The 25824-nt window shown below is 36.6% G+C and overlaps 2 protein-coding genes across 4 annotated transcripts in view; both read left to right on the top strand.

Moving 5' to 3' along the window:
* LOC127844274 (DNA replication factor Cdt1-like) overlaps positions 1-15354 on the top strand; it is a 228731-nt gene extending 213377 nt beyond the window's left edge. Inside the window, exon 10 of the transcript XR_008032655.1 lies at positions 15230-15354. The gene's annotated coding sequence lies outside the window, so the exon portion shown is untranslated. The remainder of the gene's footprint in view (positions 1-15229) is intronic.
* LOC127844276 (uncharacterized) overlaps positions 1-25824 on the top strand; it is a 276480-nt gene that overhangs the window by 104265 nt on the left and 146391 nt on the right. Inside the window, exon 1 of one of the 3 annotated variants that reach the window (XM_052374369.1) lies at positions 14412-14493. The exons of the other annotated variants lie outside the window; for them this stretch is intronic. Coding sequence (XP_052230329.1) covers positions 14436-14493 — 58 coding nt within the window. The 5' untranslated portion in view covers positions 14412-14435. Of the gene's footprint in view, positions 1-14411; positions 14494-25824 lie in introns of those variants that run through there. 3 annotated transcript variants of the gene reach the window in all.

Here is a 25824-nt window from a genome sequence, read left to right as displayed (position 1 = left end):
TGTGCTTAGTTCTACAAATGATTTTGTCTCCATCATAAATGTCAAGCATCCATTATCTGAATGCATTTACCATTAAGACTCGGATTGCTTTTTATACCCCCACAAACGAAGTTTAGGGGGGTATATAGGAGTGAACTAGTCTGTCGGTTGGTCGGTTGGTCGGTCGGTCTGTCGGTCCGTATTAAGTGTCCACTCTCTAATTCAAGTAGTTTTCATCCTATCTTCACCAAACTTGGTCAGAAGTTGTATCTACATGATTTCTAGGCCAAGTTCGAACATGGGCCTTGCCTGGTCAAAAACTAGGTCACGGGGTCTTTTAGTGTGTTAAACATTCAGCCTGTAGTCCACTCTCTAATTAAAGTAGTTTTCATCCGATCTTCACCAAACTTGGTCAGAAGTTGTATCTAGATGATCTAAAGGCCAAGTACGAATATGGGCCTTGCCGGGTCGAAAACTAGGTCACGGGGTCACTCAGTGCGTAATTTAACATTCAGCATGGTGTCCTGTCTCTTATTCAAGTAGTTTTCATCCGATCTTCACCAAACTTGGTCAGAAGTTTTATCTAGATGATCTGAAGGCCAAGTTCGAACATGGGCAATGCTAGATCAAAAACTAGGTCACAGGGTCACTTAGTACTTTTACACATTGAGCATGGTGTCCGCTCTCTATTTCAAGTAAATTAAATTCGATCTTCACCACACTTGGACAGAAGTTGTAACTAGAAGATGTGTAGGTCAAGTTCGAACATGGGCCATGCAGGGTCAAAAACTAGATCACGGGGTCACTTAGTGTGTTTTAAAGCTCACCATGTTGTCTGCTCTCTAATTCAAGTAGTTTTTATCCAATCTTCATCAAAATTGGTCAGAAGTTGTATCTTGATAATGTCTAGGGCAAGTTTGAATATGGGTCATGCCGGGGTCAAAAACAAGGTCACGGGGTCACTTAGTGCGTTTTAAACTTCACAATGTTGTCCGCTCTCTAAATCAAGTAGTGTTCATCCAATCTTTACCAAACTTGGTCAGAAGTTGTATCTAGATGATGTCTAGGTCAGGTTTTATATGGGTCATGCCGAGTCAAAAACTAGGTCACAGGGTATCTTAGTGCGTTTTAAACCTCACCATGTTGTCTGCTCTCTAATTCAAGTAGTTTTTATCCAATCCTCACCAAACTTGGTCACAAGTTTTATCTAAATGATCTCTAGGACAAGTTTGAAAATGGGCCATTCCAGGCCTAAAACTAGGTCACGTGGTCACTTTTTTAACATTCAGCATTGCGTTTTTTAACATTCAGCATGGTGTCCGCTCTCTAATTCAAGTAATTTACATTGATCTTCACCAAACTTGGTTAGATGTTTTATGGAGATGATCTTAAGGCCAAGTTAGAACATGGGCCTTTCTGGGCCAAAAACTAGGTCAAGGGGTCACTTAGTGCGTTTTAAAAATTGAGCATGGTGTCCACTGTTTTTTGTGAAGACGACATGCAAAATATTATGTGTCAATGGGGCATGGGGGGGTATTCGTCATGTCTGTGACAAGGCTCTAGTTGTGCAAGGTTTTATTAGTTTTACAGTTTTATATAGAGAATAATAGGTAAGTGTTGCTTATAGATCAGGTTTATCATGCGAGGCTTAGAAAACAAAAAGCAGGAGCCTTGGCGAGTGCTTTTTCGTTTTCATGCCGAGCATGATAAGCCTGATCTATAATCAACACTAATCTATTATTCTATTTATTCCACTTTTTGTTCAGTAAACCTTTTTATTTAAACAAAATTATTTATGGTGTCATTTTGACGAAAAAAATGATGTCATTTTGGTGCCATGGTTTATATCAGAAATCGAATCCAACAGGGGCTTTAATCAACCGAATTCGCTGTAAAAGTGGGATAAAATTCTGTTTTTTAGACAACATTCTGATATAAGTTGTTTGTTAATTCAAATAGGTGTTTAAAAGTATAATTTGAGTTCTGTTGTGGGAAAACTTGGCTAAATACATGTGCGTGAAGAGTCGTCTCAGATTAGCCTGTGCAGTTTGCAGAGTCTAATCAGGGACAACACTTGTAACTTTAATGGAATTTTTCATTGAAAGAAAGTCTTCTCTAAACAAAAATCCAGTCTTGACAGAAAGTATCGTTCCTGATAAGACTGTTTGAAATGCACAGGCTAATCTGGTATGACACTTAATGCACATGTGTTAAGCCCAGTTTTACCAGAATGCTGTTCATTTGATCTAACAAAGGTCAGTTTTCTGGGTAAAACCATACATTTACGTTCTGGAAATCACTAGAAATATAATTTTCCTAGTTTGAGCGCAGCGAATTAGAGGAAAATTATTTTCCTTTGCATAAGAAAGTCTCCTGTAGGGGTCGCTCAGTATTTTGTATTGGCTGGTAATTAAGCTCGTGGAATAGCCATTTGGCTCTGCGTAACTGATCAGTGAACACGTTTATTTTCCTTATATTTTATTGAATATAAAATATTGACAAGTTTTCTTGTGAAAATTGTTATCTTCAGGAATATAGTCTTTTTCGGCGTAAGCTGTATTAAGCCAGCTTTTCACCCTGACTTGACCTTTGTAAGTGTCCAATAATACTCAAATAAAATTTCCCGCGGCTAGGTACGAATGAATACACTTCATTTATTCCATTGGCTGATTTGAGTATAACACCAGAACATTGGAAACATATCCGCGTCTTTGTAACACTGTTTTACTGCATGAAACAATTTTATCTCTTATGAAAAGGCTCAATAGATAGAACAGTTTTACAATACATAAATACAGTTTGTGCGTTCACCTTTTATTTTCAGAGAATTACCCAGCGCAAAAGCGTTTATACTAAAGGCTATGTTGTCATATTTAGTACTTACTTGCATTGCATTTCAACTCGCGAGGTTTCGGGTCAATTCGCGGCCATTTGTGAAAGTCAGAGTTTATATACAGTTCATCACCGGAGTTCGCAGAAGGGGTTGCGATCATTGTGTTACACCGGTCTTACTGACAATAACGTAGTGACTGTAATGCATTGCATTCCAATCCGCAAGGTATCAAGGTCAGTTTGCGGTCAGTTGCAGAAATCTTTATATAAACGCCGTCTCGTAAACTTTGTGCACTTGAAGTCTGTTTTGATCAGAAAGATACTAAATAAAGATATTCGGCGATATTATTGTGGTATGTCAATCATCGATTTTTAATATGGTTTCAACATTTGCATGATAAGGACCAATTTTGATAAAATTAATTAGAAATATTTATCCATTTAGACCAGTTTATTAAGCATGAGCACAATAATTCACTATACTATAATTATGCAATTAAATAAGATTCGAGTATTGCCGGCTGACCTATATGCACTCGTTTATTTTCATGTTTCTTGTGTTTTTCTATTCTGTAAATATAGATATCTGAGTAATAATATCACATAAAGAAAAATAAGCCACGAAATCTGGCGCAACACCCCGTAATTGATTTGCTTATGATGTAGCTAAGAACTGCGCAGAAAAAAGGCATCCGCTACTTTTTATCTCATAGAGATAACTTTTGATCGTTCATAAACATCGACCACAATCAACGCCGTATATCTTTTTTAAAGATATTTCTTGTTTCATGTAAACTAAATGAGCGTTAGTTTATGTACGAGTTTTTGTAATCTATATCTATATGTAAATTGTTCACATTTGTTTATTGTCATACGTTCAAAATGTGTCATCTGGTCATACGCATAGCTACCAAAATACAAGCTGTAGTTTCAAGATATATGGTTGTGTTTTGTTTTTTTTATTTAGGAGACGTATAAGGTATTAAGAAATGAGGTGAAAGACACTATTTAAGTCCTTAGATGTATGGTGTCTGTTTTGCAAGCCCTATTTTGCTGTCCAGTGAAATTGAGTTGTTTTTGTATGGGCAAATATTGTTACATGCTTAAGTATGCAATTAATTGTACATCATCTTAAATGGCATGCAATAAATTAATGCATATGCGTTAAGTGCACAGGCTGAACAGGAACGATGCTTTACACATTTACTTGATTTTTCCTAAGAAGAGACTTCCTTGAAAGGTAAAATACTATGAAAGCAGAAGTATCGTCCCTGTGCAGACTGCACAGGCTTATCTAAGACAACAGGATGCAAACGCATTAAGATCAGGTTTATCCAAAGTGCCCCTTATTTGTATTTTAATGAATCAGCAATATTTAACCATACAAAATCTTTACAACTCATGAGCAGGGTTTGACATTAATGCACTGAAACTGAAAATGTGCCAGTTAATTAATTCAGTCGTTGGACATGACTTTTATGTGGCCTCACAAATGGCTATAAATCAACAGTTGCACATGCTATCAAACACGCTTGAAATGAGTCACTTTCAAGTCAATGACTTAAGTAATGTCACTGAAGAATTCTACATGGTGAATTTTTGGAGTATTTATGAAACGTTTTTGGTTCATTTATTATATTATTAAACGAGTACATTATATTTTATGTGTTCATAAGTTAAAAATAGGTTTGCAGTATTGGGTTTCTAAATAATAAGAACTCATATGACTTGAAAGTGATACTATTATGATGTGGTTATATGCTTATTGTCTTCTTTATTGTTTATGCCCCCGAAGGAGGGCATGTAGTGATCGGACTGTCAGTCTGTCCGTCTGTCCGTCACACTTTGCGTTTAGGTTTCGAAAAATGCTCATAACTTCTATATCGCTTCTGATAGCTTCTTGATATATGTGTTACTCATGGAGCTGCACATTATGAGTAGTGAAAGTCAAGGTCATCCTTCAAGGTCAAAGGTAAAAAAAAACTAATCCAAGGGAAGTAATACCGTACATTCGCCGTCATAAGTCTACCTCGGCCATAAGTCGAGGGATATAATGTGGCTAGAAAAACTTGGTTTTTGCCTTGACTCTGCCATAAGTCGGGGGATAAATTTCCTCAATATCTCAGACATGTTTAAGTGACGTTTTAGTCATGGTTCTGAGTGCTTTTGCACTGGCAGTTGACATTTTTTTGGATATTAATAATAAGAATATATTTAATACGAAACATTCAATGTTTCAATTATTTATTATCACGAAAAAGCTATTTTATTGTTCAAAATCATCATAACATATCATTGATTATTTCGAACTTAATATATATTTCACAAATCAAAATTAGTTTCCCATTTAACGTAATAACTTTCAGCGTTAATATTATGAGCAGATATTTTTGTATTCAAATGTTAGTGCTATTGATGTGAAAATTCGTTCACTCAGATAAGATCTATTTATTTACGAAACGATTATGCATAAATTGTGGGACAGTTGTGAATTAATCAACGAAACCACACCTTCATCCAATCAAAAAAAAATACCATGTGAAATTGAACAATATCGATTGGTTAAAGGCGTATCCAACGATAGAGTAATTATTTTTGATTGGTCAGAAGTAGTTTGTAGCAGAACTGTTGTGCATATCATTAACGGATAACTATTTTAGGCGTGACGCAATAAAGACAAATGATCAAAAGGATGCAAACACTACACTTTACACTTTGATCTTAGTCAAAAGGCAGAGAAGCGATAATTGGTGGCATAAAGACACGTGCACCTGTTGACAGTTTGTATTTACACGGATTAACTTTAAATGGGTACAAGTGTCAGCAGTCGATTTTCTATTGTTCTTAGCAGACAACGGATGATGTATCAATAGACAAATTGCTATGTATAAATTTCGCCACTTTACCGTACGTCACAAATGTTTGATATTTTCGAAGTTATTGTTACATGTTTTTATTTGGACTTATTACGAAGATCAATGAATTAAAAACCAATGTAAACATGAAGTATTTTGTTATCGGCGGACATTTAAATAAAAGACGAGTCGGCTTTACCGTAAACAGTCATCATTCCTCCGCTTCGGAGATTTATTACTTTAAAAAAAAAAAGGGCACAGAAATATGTTTTTTTAAATTTTTATTTAGTGCCTCATCCATAATTCGAGTTGACTGTTAAAGTCAATTTTGGGAGCGTTTTTAGGTCGACTTATGGCCGCAAATTTACGGTAAGCTTTAAAGGGAGAAAATTATCTGTACCTGCCAAATGATGAAAAATTAAAATAAATCAAAGTGGCGCAGTAGGGGGCATTGTGTTTCTGACAAACAAATCTCTTGTTGTATGTTTCATTTCATAGGTAATATTAATCACATACAATATTGCATATATCATTTATTTATAATATAAATTCATTGTCACAGCAAGTGTGTCTGGAATGTGTCGATCAGTAGGTTAGCAATCTACTGTAGTAGACAGTGTGATTAGTTTAAATGTACTTTTTATGTATGCCTTAATAAGCACTAACGACTATTTCCATGTGTTGATGTAGACAGTGACGAAGAGGGGGTCTGGGAAAAATGATCTTGTTTATTCAGTCACATTGTTATGTATGCAAGATATGTAAATCTGATTACAAATTGTTGTATGAAAAGAGGTTCAAAGGTTAAACTTCTAAATAATCCTTTTTGAAACAATAAATATTCCAGAAATTATGACAATTATAAAACAATTTTTTATAAACATCATTTAAACATGGTTTCATTTTTTTTCTTTATATCAAAATAAGACAGTAAAAAATAGAATAAAAAAGGATACTGTTCATTAAATCTTGGTCATGTACATCCAAGTCTGCTCCATCTCAGTTTAAGCACTAAAAAACATTGCAGCCTGGTTTATTAGCACCAAGTACATTGCTCCTTCCTTGAAGCTGTGCAACATGTTTGACAGCAGAATTGAGGGAAGCAGGATTGCATTGTCTACGGCTGGAAAACGGCTTTAGAATGAAGGGAAGCAGGATTGCATTGTCTACCGCTGGAAAACCGCTTTAGAACAAAGGAAAGCAGGACTGCATTGTCTAAAGCTGGAAAACGGCTTTAGAACGAAGGGAAGCAGGATTGCATTGTCTACAGCTGAAAAACGGCTTTAGAACAAAGGGAAGCAGGATGGCATTGTCTACAGCTGGAAAACGGCTTTAGAACGAAGGGTAGCAGGATTGCATTGTCAAAGGCTGTAGAACAAAGGAAAGCAGGATTGCATTGTCTACAGCTGTAGAACAAAGGGAAGCAGGATTTCATTGTCTATGGCTGTAGAACGAAGGGAAGCAAGATTGCATTGTCTACAGCTGTAGAACAAAGGGAAGCAGGATTGCATTGTCTAAGGCTGTAGAACGAAGGGAAGCAGGATTGCATTGTCTACGGCTGTAGAACAAAGGGAAGCAGAATTGCATTGTCTACAGCTGTAGAACGAAGGGAAGCACGATTGCATTGTCTACGGCTGTAGAACAAAGGGAAGCAAGATTGCATTGTCTAAAGCTGGAGAACAAAGGGAAGCAAGACTGCATTGTCTATGGCTGTAGAACGTAGGGAAGCAGGATTGCATTGTCTACGGCTGTAGAACAAAGGGAAGCAGGATTGCATTGTCTACAGCTGTAGAACGAAGGGAAGCACAATTGCATTGTCTACGGCTGTAGAACAAAGGGAAGCAAGATTGCATTGTCTAAGGCTGGAGAACAAAGGGAAGCAAGACTGCATTGTCTATGGCTGTAGAACGAAGGGAAGCAGGATTGCATTGTCTACAGCTGTAGAACGAAGGGAAGCAGGATTGCATTGTCTACGGCTGTAGAACGAAGGGAAGAAGGATTACATTGTCTAAGGCTGTAGAACGATGGGAAGCAAGATTGCATTGTCTACAGCTGTAGAACGGAGGGAAGCAGGATTGCATTGTCTACAGCTGTAGAACATAGGGAAGCAGGATTGCATTGTCTAAGGCTGTAGAAGGAAGGGAAGCAGGATTGCATTGTCTACACTGTAGAAGGAAGGGAAGCAGCATTGCATGGTCTAAGGCTGTTGAACGAAGGGAAGCAGGATTGCAATGTCTACGCTGTAGAATGAAGGGAAGCAAGACTGCATAATCTACGCTGTAGAACAAATGGAAGCAGGATTTAATTTTCTAAGGCTGTAGAACAAAGGGAAGCAGGACTGCATTATCTACAGCTGTAGAACGAAGGGAAGCAGGATTTCATTGTCTAAAGCTGTAGAACAAAGGGAAGCAGGATTGTATTGTCTTTAAGGCTTTAGAACAAAGGGAAGCAGGATTTCATTGTTTACGGCTGTAGAACATAGGGAAGCAGGATTGCATCGTCTAAGGCTGTAAAACGAAGGGAAGAAGGTTTCCATTTTCTAGGATGTAGAACAAAGGGAAGCAATATTGCATTATCAACAGCTATAGAACAAAGGGAAGCAGGATTGCATAGTCTACAGCTGTAGAATGAAGGGAAGCAGGATTGCAATGTCTACAGCTGTAGAATGAAGGGAAGCAGGATTGCATTGTCTACAGCTGTAGAATGAAGGGAAGCAGGATTGCATTGTCTACAGCTGTAGAACGAAGGGATGCAGAATTGCATTGTCTACAGCTGTAGAACAAAGGGAAGCAAGATTGCGTTGTCTAAGGCTGTAGAACGAAGGGAAGAAGGTTTGCATTGTCTAGGATGTAGAATGAAGGGAAGCAATATTGCATTATCAACAGCTGTAGAATAAAAGGAAGCAGGATTTCATTGTATAAGGCTGTAGAACAAAGGGAAGCAGGATTTCATTGTTTACGGCTGTAGAACAAAGGGAAGCAAGACTGCATTGTCTACAGCTGTAGAACGAAGGGAAGCAGGATTGCATTGTCTAAGGCTGTAGATCGAAATTAAGCAGGATTGCATTGTCTACAGCTGTAGAACGAAGGGAAGCAGGATTGCATCGTCTACAGCTGTAGAACATAGGGAAGCAAAATTGCATTATCTAAGGCTGTAAAAAGAAGGGAAGAAGGTTTCCATTTTCTAGGATGTAGAACGAAGGGAAGCAATATTGCATTATTAACAGCTATAGAACATAGGGAAGCAGGATTGCATTGTCTACAGCTGTAAAATGAAGGGAAGCAGGATTGCAATGTCTACAGCTGTAGAATGAAGGGAAGCAGGATTGCATTGTATACAGCTGTAGAATGAAGGGAAGCAGGATTGCATTGTCTTCGTCTGTAGAATGAAGGGAAGCAGGATTGCATTGTCTACGTCTGTAGAATGAAGGGCAGCAGGATTGCATTGTCTACAGCTGTAGAATGAAGGCCAGCTGGATTGCATTGTCTACAGCTGTAGATCGAAGGGAAGCAAGATTTCATAATCAACAGCTGTAGAATAAAGGGAAGCAGGATTTCATTGTATAAGGCTGTAGAATGAAGGGAAGCAGGTTTGCATTGCCTACAGCTGTAGAATGAAGGGAAGCAGGATGATTGCATTGTCCACAGCTGTAGAGCGAAGGGAAGCAGGATTGCATTGTTACAACTTTAGAACAAAGGGAAGCAGGATTGCATTGTCTATGGCTGTAGTCTTTAGAAGGATTGCATTTTTTGTGGACGTATAATTGAGGTAAGAAGGATGACATGTTTTCAAGACTTTTAAAATGGAGGGAAATCTCAATTTCTAAGGCTGTCTGCTAGTCAGGAAGCCAAGATGACAACAATGTCTGGCTACATGTATAATAAGTGCAAAATAAACTGTAATTTTGCAACACTAAACTTCCTGTTAAGTTTCTATTGAAGTTATCACTAACATGCAAGCTCACAAGTGGATGCATAATGCGTTTCTATTTTTAAATGTTGATGATTTTGCTTAAACAATTCTTCTGAGAATTACACAACTGCGTTTCTTGTAATTTAAAACTGGTTTTGGTGGTATATGCAAATGAATTTGGGATAGAAAAGCTTAGTTTATTTATATGAATTTTAAAACAGATCATTCCAATGCAATATTTAATGCAACATATCAAATTTGATTGCTCTTATTCACTGACATGAAGCAACATGACCTGGTCGCATTCATAACCAGACCTGCAAGTGTTGATGAAATGAAATACAATATTGTATGATATGAGACAATATGATGTATGATTTTGAGGTGCAGTGATCCACATGATACTGAGTTATGTGCGCTTAAACTTAGCTACTTTGATTTGGAAGGCATAAAATGTTTTTGCAGATGTTGAAGGAACACTATCCACAGGCAGTGATCCATTTATTTGTGAGTTATGTGCCCCTGAACTAAGCTATGTGCATAGCTTCTGTTCCTATGACAAAGCATTGTGCGGCGATTTTTAGTCAAATTTGTAATAAAGGTCAAGTTTGTTTAAAAGAGTGTTGTTTGCAGTTTAAGTTGTAAAAAATAAATCAGGCATGAGCAGTGGTGTTATCTGAAGTAATCTTGGGCTCTTATCTTAATTGCTATTCAAAACAGGAAACAAACTGAACAGCTTGATGCCAATTGGACACTCTGATTCTTTATTTCTGCGCATGATATTTCAAAGCTATACGCTAAGTATTAAAGAATATATAAAATAGCTTGTCTGTGTCAATCTGTATTGTGGTCATGTTTTATGTAGATCATTGAACAATGTTGTCAGATTCCTTTTGGGGGATTTAGATTACCTTCAATGGATGTCAAAAGTTGCAGATTACTTTGTTTTTAAACAACTGAATTCAAAATGCATGAAGTACACCCTGGTTCATTTAACTGCAATACAATCTGCAAGATATTGAAATCAGTTTTTGAAAGGCTTTATCAGAGGAAACCATAGGTTTATTTTTTAAACACTAAATCTGCACATTGTCATTGGTTGTGCCTATTAGTGTAGAGGACACTTAAGTCAGAGCATTAGATAGCATGTTTGTAATGCGCGCACTGTATACATGGTAAAATCTCTGTCAGGCATGCAAAACAAGCGTAATAACTATGCTTTTTTGTATTCGTCTGGAATAATAATTCGGTCAGACGCATTGGCTATTTGAAGACTCGAAAAACAAGTGACATAAAGAACATAAAAACATCTGAATTATTTAAATCTTAGGCAAAAAAAAAAATACCTTAACATAATTAAGTTGTTTGAATTGTTAGCAGAAGTACGGCTAAGTTGTACTTTCCATTTTTCTGAGTTGTATAATCTTGGAGCCATTTTATGAAAAAATGTTTTTCTAGAATGTCAAGATTATTATTATAAATGCATGTGGTGGATATTTTTGTTGGGGCATGTTTTGTCTAGACCATGTTTTGTGTTCTGGTAGAACATGCAGATGTTGACTGAACTGCAGGATTATGGTTTACCTGTCCAAGATACAGTAGAAATGTAAGGAACACTGGGCTTAACCCATATATGCCTAGTGGACTCTTCCATCCTTCTAAATTGGATCAAAATTAGGGATGTCTAGTATATTTATTTCTATATTTAGAATATTTCTGACAAAAATTCCTTAAAGCAAACAGCGCAGACCCTGGGTCTTCGCTGTTTGCCAAGGCCTTTTTTCTAGACGCTAAGCATAAATGGGTCAAAGCTTGTGAATAAAGTCTGCACAGACTAATCAAAGATGACGATTTAATTGTATTTTTAGCTCACCTGAGCGTAATGTGCTCATGGTGAGCTTTTCTAATGGCCTTTTGTCAATGGTGCATCGTCTATCTCCAGTCATGAAGCATCAACATTTACCCTGTTTATACTCTAGTCTAATTTTCATGAAACTTTTTCAGAACAATTGTTTTTATGATATCTAGGCTGAGTGCAAAAATAGTTCCCGTCTTTTGAAAAACAAGGCCGCCAGGGAGAGCGGCATTTTTCCTAATATGGCTACATTAAACCATGTTAACTCTCTAGTAATCAAATTTTTAGTGCAATCTAAATGAAACTTAGTTAGAACACTTGTTCTAATGACTTCTTGGTCAAGTTTGAAAATTCTTCCCGTTTGTTGAAAAACAATGAAGCCCGGATGGGGGTGGGAGGACAGTGTAGTTTTCCATACATGGCTATAGTGAAAACTTGTTTACGCTTTCTTAGTCACATTTCTTAGCCAATCTTCATGAAATTTGGCTAGAAGATTTTTGCCCATGAAATCTCAACTGAGATTGAAACTGGTTAATGTGAGCTATAAAAATAGGTCACTAGGTAACAAGAAATAACTCAAAAAAAGATATACCACTTTGTTTGTTATCTATGTCAATGAACCATGAACATTTACATCTATGAGATCAAAGAAAGTGAATGGCCTTTTTTTCCATTGGCTTGCCAATGGACTTATGAACAGGACATTTACTTGCTCCCAAATACCAATCTCCGTTGATAAATATTTCTGATTTTCCTATTGATATAGGATGGTTTGCAATATTTCTCTACTTCTTGTTTCATTTTTGTGTACTTATTCTAAAGAAGGCTTTTCTTTTTGATAGCCTTTTAGATTTTAATTCAGTCAACTCTTCCTTTAACATATACTTCAGCAGAAACTTCCCAGTATCTTGCCAATGGACGTTTAATGCCGTCGGCACTCTCGTTCTGCACAGTTCTTAGCTGCCTCACACTTATATCAATTATGGGGTGTTATGCGGAAAAAACAATATGTAAATACTCTAGAAGTCACTTTTTTGGTCCAATCTTAACCCATTGATGCCCAGTGACTCTCCCATCCTTCTAAATTGGATCAATTTCTTTCCAAAATTCGGGATGTCTAGTATATTTATTTCTATATTTAGAATATTACTTACTGAAATTCCTTTAAGCAAACAGGGCAGACCCTGATGAGACGCTGCATCATGTGGCATCTCATCTGGATCTACTCTGTTTGCAAAGTCCTTTTTTCAGGATGCTAGGCATAAATGGGTTAATTAATGAATCAGCTCACACTTTTTATGCACCCAAAGGGTGGCATATACTTTTTTAACTGTCTGTCAGTCCGTCTGTCAGTCAGTCAGTCAGTCCGTCCGTCCGTCCTGAAGCTTTAACATTGGTCATAACTTTTACAATATCGAAGATAGCAACTTGATATTTGGCATGCATGTGTATCTCATGGAGCTGCACATTTTGAGTGGTGAAAGGTCAAAGTCAAGGTCATCCTTCAAGGTCAAAGGTCAAATATATGGCTTCAAAGTGGCGCAGAAGGGGGGCATTGTGTTTCTGACCATTACATCTCTAGTTCACAATAGTTCCTTTGGGCCTCATGTGAGAGCCTTAGGGCCAATGACCCTCCTGTATATTTAAAGGAAGTCTTGTAGCAAAAATCCAGTACAGGCAGAAAGTGTCATCTCTGATAAGCCTGTGCAGACTGCAGAGACTTGTCTGGGATGACAATTATGCTTATGCATTAATGTTTAACCTGTCAAAGATACAGTTGAAGGCTGCTGCTGCTGCTGCATGTTATATCTGATTGAGCCGGTAAAAGTAAATAAGATTCATTCTAAGATCTTAACCTGATAAAAGGCAAAGACAACCATGAAAAGAAACCTGGTCCTAAGATGTGTAAAGAAAATAATTGCATAGACATGAAAGTAGCCAAGTGAAACAAGTGGGGAAGAAAGAAGAAAATAATTGCACAAACATGAAAGTAGCCTTGTGGAAAAACAGAAAAAAGCCTTTGAATATCAGGATATAAAAGGTTTACTGTTGTCTAGTAACTTGTTTGAGTAAATTAAAGAATAACTTGTGGTGCTAGATCAAAAACACATCCAAAATGCATCGAGTCTCATCATGCAAAAATGGGTCTTATTCAGTGCACATTCCGGAAGGCCAGTGAGGAGCTACCTTTTCTGCTATAAAGTTCCACAAGGTATCGTTGTCGAATTAGCAGACATGGGCAGGTTGGTCTGGAGCTATGCCAGATGCATTATGTCAGAAGACACTTTTTAGCGTGACGCAGCTCATGTTATTTTGATCCTGTGGTCCTCCCTTTTTAATAGCAGACAGGGTAACTCCTGATTAGACTGTGCGACTTCTCCGAGGTTTGGCTTTATCTATGCTGGCCGTATATGGGATAAGGACCTTTGTTTCCTGATGCAGCTTGATTGTGAATATCAGGACGGTCTGGCAGAATTGTGGAAACACTTAATTGTCTGATGATAAAAGAACATCAAAAGGGAATGTCATGTTTGAAACCAGCTTAAAAAATACAGCATCAAATGTCATAATATCCACAAGTGAGCTATAACTGCAAGATGGATAATGATAGGCGTCTGATATCCAAATTCCATTAGCTACTATAGTGGAACATGATCTTTGATATTTAAGGAATGACTAATACTATATGGTTATAAAACACAGGAGCTTCAAAACAACAGCTCAAAGAGTGCATGCAGTTGATTTAATAATTGTATTTTGTGGTTGTATAAATCATTTCCACAACTATGATAAAATATTACACTATTATGTCATTGCAGGAAATAGACCCTACAGTTAAGATTTGCATTTAGTGAGTAATTTACGCTTGCAGTTTGTCATTAGGAATTTGCGTAAATCGTGACAGCAATCAAATTTGTAAACAAATGCAGGTGCAAAACAGAAGCACGGTGCATTTTATGTCATTGACCGAAGTGGAACAGAGATAGGAAAGTGCATGGTAGATGTTTACTTTTTCAGGACTTGCTGCCAGCCATGGTACACTGGATTTGGTTTCATTAGGTATGGGGAAGGGAGTGATGGCATCAGAGATGGAGCCTCAGTCTGGGAAAACTGGGCTTAATGCATGTGGGTAAAGTGTTGTCCCATATTTATCCAGGCTAATCAGAGACAACACTTTCTGCTGGTATGGTATTTTTCATTTATAGGAATTTCTTACCGAAAATCGATTTTAGGCTGGAAGTGGCGTACCTGATTAGGCTGTGCAAACTTTACCCACATGCATTAAACGACATTCACCAAGTGGGGGCTCATAGGGCGAAGGAAGTGATGACATCAAAGATTGTATTAGCATGGCTCATGTAATGTTGTCTAAGCTGAGTTATTGTCAGCACTGTGCAGTACACAGTCAAAGACCAATAATTGACAATATGCTGTGAGCTTTATGAGCACGCCTACTAATGTAGGAAAACTGGGCTTTATTCATGTGCATGTGCATAAAATGTCATCCGCCTAGATTTGATTTTTAGCTCGGCTGTTTTCGGAGAAAACCGGAGGTATTGTCATGGCCAGCTTGTTGTGTCCTCTGCTGTCCGCGTCATGCTAAAACCTTGACATATTGCTCTAAAATCAAAGTGCTTCCACCTAAAACTTTGAAACTTCATATACAGAAGCACCTTGATGAGTTCTACATGCCACACCCATTTTTAGCTCATCTATTTTTTGGAAAAAAAATGAGCTATTGTCATCACCTTGGCGTCGGCGTTGGCGTCGGCGTCCGGTTAAGTTTTGCGTTTAGGTCCATTTTTCTCAGAAAGTATCAATGCTATTGCATTCAAACTTGGTACACTTACTTACTATCATGAGGGGACTGGGCGGGCAAAGTAAGATAACTCTGGCGTGCATTTTGACAGAATTATGTGCAATTTTTATACTTAGAAAATTGAAAATTTTGGTTAAGTTTTGTGTTTAGGTCCATTTTATTCTTTAAGTATCAAAGCTATTGCTTTCATACTTGCAACACTTACTAACTATCATAAGGGGACTGTGAAGGCAAAGTTATGTAACTCTGACTGGCATTTTGACAGAATTATGTGCCCTTTTTATACTTAGAAAATTGAAAATTTGGTTAAGTTTTGTGTTTAGGTCCACTTTATTCCTTCAGTATCAAAGCTATTGCTTTCATACTTGCAACACTTATTAACTTTCATAAGGGGACTGTGCAGGCAAAGTTATGTAACTCTGACTGGCATTTGGACAGAATTATGGGCCCTTTATACTTAGAAAATTGAAAATTTGGTTTAGTGTTTTGGTCCACTTTACCCCTAAAGTATCATAGATATCGCTTTCATACTTGGAACACTCGCAAACTATCATAAGGGTATAGTAAAAGGACAAGTTGCATAACTCTGGAAGTCATTTTTACGCAATTATAGCCCTTTTTTGACTTAGTAACTTTGAATATATGGTTAAATTTTGTGTATCGATCCACTTCTAAAGTATCAAGGCTATTGCTTTCAAACTTCAAATACTTTCATGCTATCATGAGGTTACTGTACCTGGCAAGTTGAATTTTACCTTGACCTTTGAATGACCTTGACTCTCGAGGTCAAATTATTAAATTTTCTAAAATTGCCATAACTTCTTTATTTATGATTAGATTTGATTGATACTTTGACAAAACTTCTCTTACCTGACATACCACAATAGACTCTACCCAAACCATCCCCCGTGCCCTCCCCTCCCCCTTCCCCCCCTCCCGAATCCTCCCCCCCCCCCCCCCCCCCCTAAATTATTATTTTTTATTTTTTTATAAGATCATCTCACAAATGATCACCACACCCTCACACTTTACCCCCCACCCACCCCACCCCCCCAATTTATTTTTTTTTTAAACGGTTAAAAAACAAATATTAATTTTTATTATTTTATTTTTGAAATACCGTCCAACCATCGCACCCAAGAATCCCCTCCCCCCTCCACCCACCCCTGAAAAATTTTTGAATTTTTTTTGCATTTTTTTCCGCATTTTTGGAAGATAATGTAATAAATGTCCACACCCCCACACTATACACCCCTCTTCACTCCACCCCTCCCTCATTTGTGATTGAAATTGAGATAGGTCCCTTCCCCTTTAAAAAGAAAATGATGAGCGGTCTGCACCCGCAAGGCGGTGCTCTTGTTTGTTTGGTCACAAAGTTAAAGGTCAAGGTCACTGTGACCTCTGAAAAATTAAAAATTCTGACAAGCTTTCATTTATTCAAAACTGCACCCGCAGCCGAGCGTTGGCACCCATAATGCTGTGCTCTTGTTGTTAAAAGAGACAATCTGACAATGTCCTTGTGACATCAGAAAGTTCAATTAAACCATTTTGCAGTAAAAGCACAATTTCCACAATGATTACAGGATTGCTATAATCAATCTCTATAGCAACAGGCCATGATTTTATCATGGAGAAGTAGAGTGTTAAGACCAATATATGTGTGGGAGGTAGAACCTTTTAATAAAATTCAACAAACAACTGCAACTTCACTTTAATTATGCATGGATTGATACACAACTGGTGTCATTCACAGCATCTTTGATCCACCCCCATTCACACCTTAGCGAATTGGAGCCATAAAACATATGCATGATGTTACCATTAGCCTTGTTCTGGGAAACCAGGGCTTAATGCATTTGCAACATCCTAGGTTAGTCCCCACATGCTAATCAGGGACATGCCTTTCTGCTTAATCTAGACTTTGTACAAGAGAGACTTCCATGAAACAAAAACTTTCATAAAAGCAGAAAGGATCATACAGTTCAGAATTCCCTGAACTAGGCTCACATTATGAGGGAATTATTATGATTTTTATTGTGACTGGAGAATTTAACAAAGATGGACATACTAAATGACAGTACAGTCGAAACCCGATGTCTCGAACTCGTTTTGCTCCAATTTCCGGTTTGCTCTAACTCTCATAGAAGCACCAATTTTGTATTGCTATATATCATATAAAATTTTGTCGGATGGCTCGAATTCGCGAGGCTCGAATTATCCGCTGGCTCGAGATGTTTTCACTGAGTCCCGGTCACAATTTTCACGTTTTTTTGTTTGGAGGGCTCCAAGTCGCTTTGGTTCGCATAAACTATTAATCGATTAGGATCATTTCACTAAAGGCACGCAATAGTTACACATGTATGTAATTGACTCAATAGTTAATTGATTTGAGTAAAAGTAGTACGGAGTTTAAACAATATGTGTACTCTTCAACTGGAGGAAAAAATGTTCATAAACAAAAGTTTAATTAGAAATCGGAATTCCGGATGGCTTGAACTTTTTGTTGCCGGTCCTGGCGAGTTCAACCCATCAGGTTTCGACTGTAATTTCAATTGGTCTTTTTCAAACCAAATGGGTCTTGGACTGGAAAACCAATATGATCCCTGTTTTAAGCTTGACTATTATATTTTAAATATATATAGTGGAGCTATCCTACTCACCTTGGCGTCGGTGCGAGTGTGAGCCTGAGCGTTGGAATGTTAAAGTTTGCGTACACCCTCAAATATTTTCTATGTCCCTTGACATATTGCTTTTATATTTTGCATACTTGTTTACCAACATGACCCCAAGCTATAAACAAGAGCAGACAACTTTATCAAGCATTTTGTAAAAAATATGGCCCTTTTCCCACTTAGAATTATAATAAGAATATGCATATTATTGATTAATCTATGTTAAAGTTTGCATACCACCTCAAATATTTTCTATGTACCTTGTAAATTGCTTTTTTAATTTGTAAACTTCTTTACCAGCATGACCCAAATCTATCAACAAGAGCAGACAACTGTATCAAGCATTTTGTAAGAATTATGTTCCCTTTTATACTTAGAAAATTGAAAATTTGGTTAAGTTTTGTGTTTAGGTCCACTGTATTCCTAAAGTATCAAAGCTATTGCTTTCATACTTGCAACACTTACTAACTATCTTAAGGTGACTGTGCATGCAAATTTATGTAACTCTGACTGCCATTTTGACAGAATTATGGCCCCTTTTATACTTAGATAATTGAACATTTGGTTAAGTTTTGTGTTTTGGTCCATTTTAGTCCTAAAGTATCATAGCTTTTGCTTTCAGACTTGGAAACTTTGCTAATTATCGTAAGGTTGCTGTAAAGAAAAGTTGCATAACTCTGGTTGGCATTTTAACTGAATTATGGCCCTCTTAATGTCTTAGTAACTTTGAATATTTTGTTAAATTTTGTGTTTAGATCCACTTTACTTCTTAAGTATCAAGGCTATTGCTTTCAAACTTCAAATTCTTTATTACTATCATGAGGGTACTGTACCTGGCAAGTTGAATTTGACCTTGACCTTTGAATGACCATGACTCAAGGTCAAATTAATATTTTTTGCGTTTATTGACATAACTTCTTTCTTTATGATCAGATTTGATTTGTACTTAATTGACAAAACAACACTTACCTGACATACGACAATGGACTCCATCCAAACCAAAGAAGTTTTTTTAGTTCAAGACATTTCCATATTCATAATTATTTGAACTTAAGTAATCACCTATTCTGACTAGCCAAACCTTAAATTTTATGATGCAAGTATTTGCCCCTGACATAAAAATAAGCTAATGTTTTTGTTTTTTTAATTGGGATATTTCTTATTATTGCCTTAATGTTAATTGTTAAAGTGCTGTGATATAAGTGATTTTTTTATTACTTAAAATTATTTTCCCCATGTGACATAAAATTATATAACATTCCCAGCGTGTAACAGTAACAAAATATTTAACAGTTGATTGTCATAGTTTCAGGACACATTTCCATCAAAGAATTTGATGAACCATAAAAGTGAGAAATGAAAAAACAAAACTTAAAGGGGCCTCTTCACAGATTTTGGCATGTTTTGAAGTTTGCCATTAAATGCTATATATTGATAAATGTAAACATTAAATTTTAAAAGCTCCAGTAAAAAATCAAAAATAAAATTTAAAAAGGGAAAAAAAAGTAGCCCGCAGCACTGGGCTCGAACCAGTGACCCCCGGCATCCTGAAGTAAAAACGCATTAGCCAACTGAGCTATTCTGCCAAGCATACATAAGATCCGTATTTTATACATTATATAAGCAGTCTTCGTAGTTTCACAAATTTAAACGACAACAACAGAACTCTCCAAATTATTCAATCGTTTCGCCTTGCAACGCTTTATAATTTTTAGGTTTTTATATCGTCAAAAGATGCATATAATGGCTATATTAGACCATGGCAAATGCTCAGTAATACTGTTTCCTCACAAATATCATAACTAAACCGAAAATTTGCGAATCTGAAACAACTTTTTTCAATTTTGTCAATTGACCAAACTGTGAAAAGATCCCTTTAAATATTGAAAATGTCTCCTGCACAAGGAAACCTTATTATTTTTTGCAAACACCAATTGTTGTACAAGAAGCCCTTGTTTAAGGACAACACATAATTGCTTTGACATTATCTCAACACCTTGCATTGAATTGAACATAATTTTTTTTGTTTGACAATTTTGTGCAATTTTCACAGTGTTGCATGCATATATGACAGTATCTACAGATTTAGTGGCTGATTATCATTTTTTGCATTATGGAAAAAAATCATGTCAAAAGAAGTGTGAGTACTAGAAATTGTAAGCTGAAACCAGTAATTTGACGCACTTAGCAGGTTCTAATGGTGATAAAAGTGTCGTTTGTTTTGCCAGTCTGATGTTCCTTTTACAAATTGTAAATTACCGAAACCTAATATTGACGCCTTTTGCATAGAACCTGACCCTGAATTGCGCACACGCAATCCTGTCATTAAGTCAGCTGATCATGTGTTTTCAAGTAGGGGCATGCCAGCAAAGTCTGTTTAATATGCCAGGTTTAAGGTTTTAGAACTGTAATACGACATTTTGATTTCTGTTTTTTCTTCACATAACTCCTGGTGTAATTGTATTCAGCATTTAAACTCACAGTTTAAGAAAAAATTCAGACATTTTAAGTTTCCAACCCTCAATCTTTTTTTTCTGATCTATTTATTTACAAATTGTACTTTTATGAACATAAAAATTGATCAAGCAAAATGAATTGTGGTATATATTTATACATAAATGTATGTATGAGGCATTATGATGGTACTTATATAAGTTAAAACAAGTGGAATCAAAAAAGATGAGCACATATTATTAAGGGTTTTCATCTCCCATCAGAACACTGGAAAACACCAATCTCTAGTGGTAGGTCAGTATCAAGGTAATTAACCCTTTGCATGCTGGGAAATTTGTAGTCTGCTAAAATGTATTCTGCTGAATTTTTTTAAATTATCATTTTCTTCGATTTTTTTCAAAGAATACTATCAGAATAGCAAACAGTTTGGATCCTGATGAGACGCCACGTTCTGTGGCGTCTCATCTGGATCCTAACTGTTTGCAAAGGCCTTTAAAATTCGGTTCCAGCGCTGAAAGGTTTAAAGAACAATTAAGAAAAATATTTTAATTCACTGCTAAAACGTTTAGCTCCAGCTTCACTTGCTAGCAAACCCACATTTGCTACAAATGAAAATGCTATAATCATGGTGCAATTGAGACTTTTTGATGTTGCATCAACTTTTGAATCATATCTTATTTCATATACACTTACTATTGTTAGCTGCTTGTAACAACTTGCGTTTGAATAAAATGAAATATATCATTAGTGAATGAAAGTATTTGGGCCACAAATAGTTGATATTGCTCAGTTTATATTGCTCACTTTAGCTATGATATTCAGAATTACCAGTAGTGTCCATATATGAGTCACGTTCTGACAAAACTGTGCAAACTGCAGGTGCGTTCAGTGTCATCCCAGATTAGCCTGTGCAGTCTGCACAGTTTAATCAGGGACAACAATTTCCCCCAAAATTGGATTTTTGCTACAAAGAGACTTCATTTTAACGAAAAATGTCATGAAAGCGGAAAGTGTCGTCCCTGATAAGGTGCAGTCCGCACAGGCTAATCTGGGACGACACTACGCACATGCATTATACTCAGTTTTCTCAGAACATGACTCATATAATAGTTGAATTGTGCAAATTCATATTTATATAAGTGAAAATGATGGATAGTGTTTAATCAACTCATTGTGTATCAAACAATATGTTTACAAGGAACCTACATATATCAGGAAATAATTTGTCACCTTAACGTGTGCATTCAAAAAACGTTTTGCATAATGGATAATAAAGGGAAAATTCCCCATGTTTTCCTAATAAAAGGATTTTTGATGTTATATTGATAAGAAAAAAAATGTGGATAAGTCTAAAATAATGATAATAGCAAAACATAACATTTAATGAAAAGCTTTGCCTGATGCTGGAGATTCCAAGAGCTCTCGAGGCTTGCTGCCCCCCTTAGCTTCCCTCAGGGTTTTTAAAATTATTGTTTGGGTCTTAGATCACCATCTTATTTTGATATTTATCTTTGAACAACTTATGAATATGACAAAAGACTGAAAACAATAATCTTTTTATCAATCAGACATTCTTTACTTTGGACAATTTTATGAGCAAGTTAACACAGATACTGACATGTTAACTTATATTTGTTTCAGAACCAAAATCATGTGTAAATTATATCAATGCACTGCATTTGCATGAAGCTGTATTTCATATTAAGATTTTGCTTATTCACCCACCAAGATTGTCTGCATTGCATTTTGATGTATGGCTCTATCTGGCAAGGGTGTGATAGAAAGTACTTGCAAATACTCATCCCGCAGACATTAATATTGTAATCTTCTGAATAGTGTATTCATATTACTTTGAAAAGTTATCAGACCATTTACCCACTGAATGTGCATAATAGTAGGTTTTTATTTGGCTAATCACCTAATAGGTGTATTTTAAGACTGCTACCTCTTGCAAGCCAATATCAAGTTAATCCCACCCCTCCCATCATTTGCTGCCTCTCATGTAATGATTCCTTGCATATTATGTAATGTTAATGGACATTGAACTGCATTTGTGAGTTATTGTGCCGCTGGTTGTGATGTATGTTTATGTTATGGCTACATTATGTCACTGTCTGCAGGTGTTTTCAGGGGGGGGGGGGGGGGGGTTGTGGGGGGGATAGGGCCTTTTGCCCTTACATGGGGGAAATTTAATGCGTGATTTTCCTTAATGGGGTATAATGTTAAGAGTCTAACTTTTACTGGGTAAAAAAAAGACTGTTATTTTCTTCATAGATCAATGTTTCTGGTTAATTTACATTCCATAAGACAATTTTACAGTGGCCTTTCCCTGTTTTTCTTCCCTTTTAACATTTCCACTAATGCTTCCATCTCCTCCTCTGTCAATAACTGGTCTGGCCCTGACAATTAAACATAAAATAAAGTGAATGTTCAAACATTTTAAACACATGTTGAATATGTAACATGTGTACTTATCAACCATAGTATGTTAACAGCAATTGATGGGATGGGCTAAATAAAAGACCTGACAAATATATAATATTGCAATCCAGCGGTATCTCAATTGATTGTGAATTAACGGATCTATAGTCTATGATTGCGTGTTAAATTCCGTAATCTTTCGAGTTGCATTTGTTGTTTGCCTCGTATCACAGGTGCAGATATATGATCAAAATTAACCGTTATTTTCGCAAATGTGAATGAACGTCTACACTGTGAATTTGCTAGCAAATTGTTAAATAAGTGAACATTTTGGTGACAATTAACCGAAAGCGAGTTGAAAGTAATAGTAAATTGGCCATGGGAGGTAACAATTGTAAAATTTATACAGTACAGTATGGCATGTATGGGATGGGAAGCATAATTGGATGGGTACCAAACAGTGTTTTGAACAATTTTGAGCAAATTTGTTGTAAAATTCAATTGTTTGGAACTGTTTTATGGTGGAGAAAAAGCTTCTGCTGGGGGAATTTTTCTATCCGGAAAGGGGAAAAAAACAGCCTAAATTTCTGGGGGAAGACGCCAATATACGGCGTCTGTTATATAAGATAAAAAACCCTGGTCTTTGAAAGCTACTTTTGGCTTCATTATGTCACAGTATGTGAAAGCTTCCTATGGCTACAGTATGTCACTGTATGTGAAAGTTTCTGATGGCAACATTATGTCACTGTTTGTGAAAACTTATGGCTACATTATGACACTGTCTGTGAAAGCTTCTTATGGCTACATTATGTCACAGTCTGTGAAAGCTTCTTATGGCTACATTATGTCACAGTCTGTAAAAGCTTCTTATGGTTACATTATGTCACTGTTTGTGAAAGCTTCTTATGGCTACATTATGTCACAGTCTGTAAAAGATTCTTATGGCTACATTTTGTCACTGTCTGTGAAAGCTTCTTATGGCTACATTTTGTCACTGTCTGTGAAAACTTATGGCTACATTATGTCTCTGTCTGTGAAAGCTTCTTATGGCTGCATTATGTCACTGTCTGTGAAAGCTTCTTATGGCTTCATAATGTCACTGTTTGTGAAAGTTTCTTATGGCTTCATTATGTCATTGTCTGTGAAAACTTATGGGTACATTATGTCACTGTCTATGAAAGCTTCTTATGGCTACATTATGTCACAGTCTGTAAAAGCTTCTTATTGCTACATTATGTCACTGTTTGTGAAAGTTTATAATGGCAACATTATGTCACTGTCTGTGAAAACTTATGGCTACATTATGACACTGTCTGTGAAAGCTTCTTATGACTACATTATGCCACAGTCTGTAAAAGCTTCTTATGGCTACATTATGTCACTATCTTTGAAAGCTTCTTAGGACTACATTATGTCACCGTCTGTGAAAACTTTGTATGGCTACATTATGTCTCTGTGTGTGAAAGCTTCTTATGGCTAGTCCGTAAAAGCTTCTTATGGCTACGTTATGTCACTGTCTGTGAAAGCTTGTTATGGCTAAATTATGTCACTGTCTGTGAAAACTTCTTATGGCTTCATTATGTCACTGTTTGTGAAAGTATCTTATGGCTACATTATGTCATTGTCTGTGAAAACTTCTTATGGCTAACTTAGGTCACTGTCTGTGAAAGCTTCTTATGGCTACAATATGCCATTGTATGTGAAGCTTCTTATGGCTACATTATACCACTATTTGTGAAAGCTTCTTATGGCTACATTATGTCACTGTCTGTGAAAACTTCTTATGGCTAACTTAGGTCACTGTCTGTGAAAGCTTCTTATGGATATATTAGGTCACTGTCTGTGAAAGCTTATGGCTACATTATGTCACAGTCTGTGAAAGCTTCTTATGGCTACATTAGGTCACTGTCTGTGAAAGCTTTTTATGGCTTCATTATGTCACTGTCTGTGGAAGCTTCTTATGGCTACATTATGTTACTGTCTGTGAAAGCTTCTTATGGCTTCCTTATGTCACTGTCTGTGAAAGCTTCTTATGGCTTCATTATGTCACTGCCTGTGGAAGCTTCTTATGGCTACATTATGTCACTGTCTGTGAAAGCTTCTTATGGCTACGTTATGTCACTGTCTGTGAAAGCTTGTTATGGCTAAATTATGTCACTGTCTGTGAAAACTTCTTATGGCTTCATTATGTCACTGTTTGTGAAAGTATCTTATGGCTACATTATGTCATTGTCTGTGAAAACTTATGGCTACATTATGTCACAGTCTGTGAAAGCTTCTTATGGCTACATTAGGTCACTGTCTGTGAAAGCTTCTTATGGCTTCCTTATGTCACTGTCTGTGAAAGCTTCTTATGGCTACATTATGTCACTGTCTGTGGAAGCTTCTTATGGCTACGTTATGTCACTGTCTGTGGAAACTTCTTATGGCTACATTATGTCACTGTCTGTGGAAGCTTCTTATGGCTACATTATGTCACTGTCTGTGGAAGTTTCTTATGGCTACGTTATGTCACTGTCTGTGGAAGCTTCTTATGGCTACATTATGTCACTGTCTGTGGAAGCTTCTTATGGCTACATTATGTCACTGTCTGCGAAAGCTTATGGCTACATTAGGTCACTGTCTGTGAAAGTTTCTTAGGGCAGTGGCTGTGGTGATCTGGCTAATGCAGAACATTCTAATAATGCAGTTGTTTGCTTCCTACTTTTGCTTTAATTCCAAGGCATATAAACTCCTACCAGTTGGTCATAATTTGACAACAAATTAAGGCAGACAAATATTATTTCTAAGATATTAACATATTTGCTAATTTATTTACTTTTAACCTCTTTGTAATTTTTTATGTCCCCCACTATAGTAGTGGGGGACATATTGGTTTTGCCCTGTCTGTTGGTTGGTCTGTTGGTTGGTTGGTCTGTTGGTTGGTTGGTTTGCGCCACTTTTAACATTTTGCAATAACTTTTGCTACATTGAAGATAGCAACTTCATATTTGGCATGAATGTGTATCTCATGAAGCTGCACAT

Source organism: Dreissena polymorpha, chromosome 9 (genome assembly GCF_020536995.1).
Source record: "Dreissena polymorpha isolate Duluth1 chromosome 9, UMN_Dpol_1.0, whole genome shotgun sequence".
In the NCBI taxonomy this organism is placed as follows: Eukaryota; Metazoa; Mollusca; class Bivalvia; order Myida; family Dreissenidae; genus Dreissena; species Dreissena polymorpha.
This window is presented reverse-complemented; position numbering and strand designations above follow the sequence as displayed.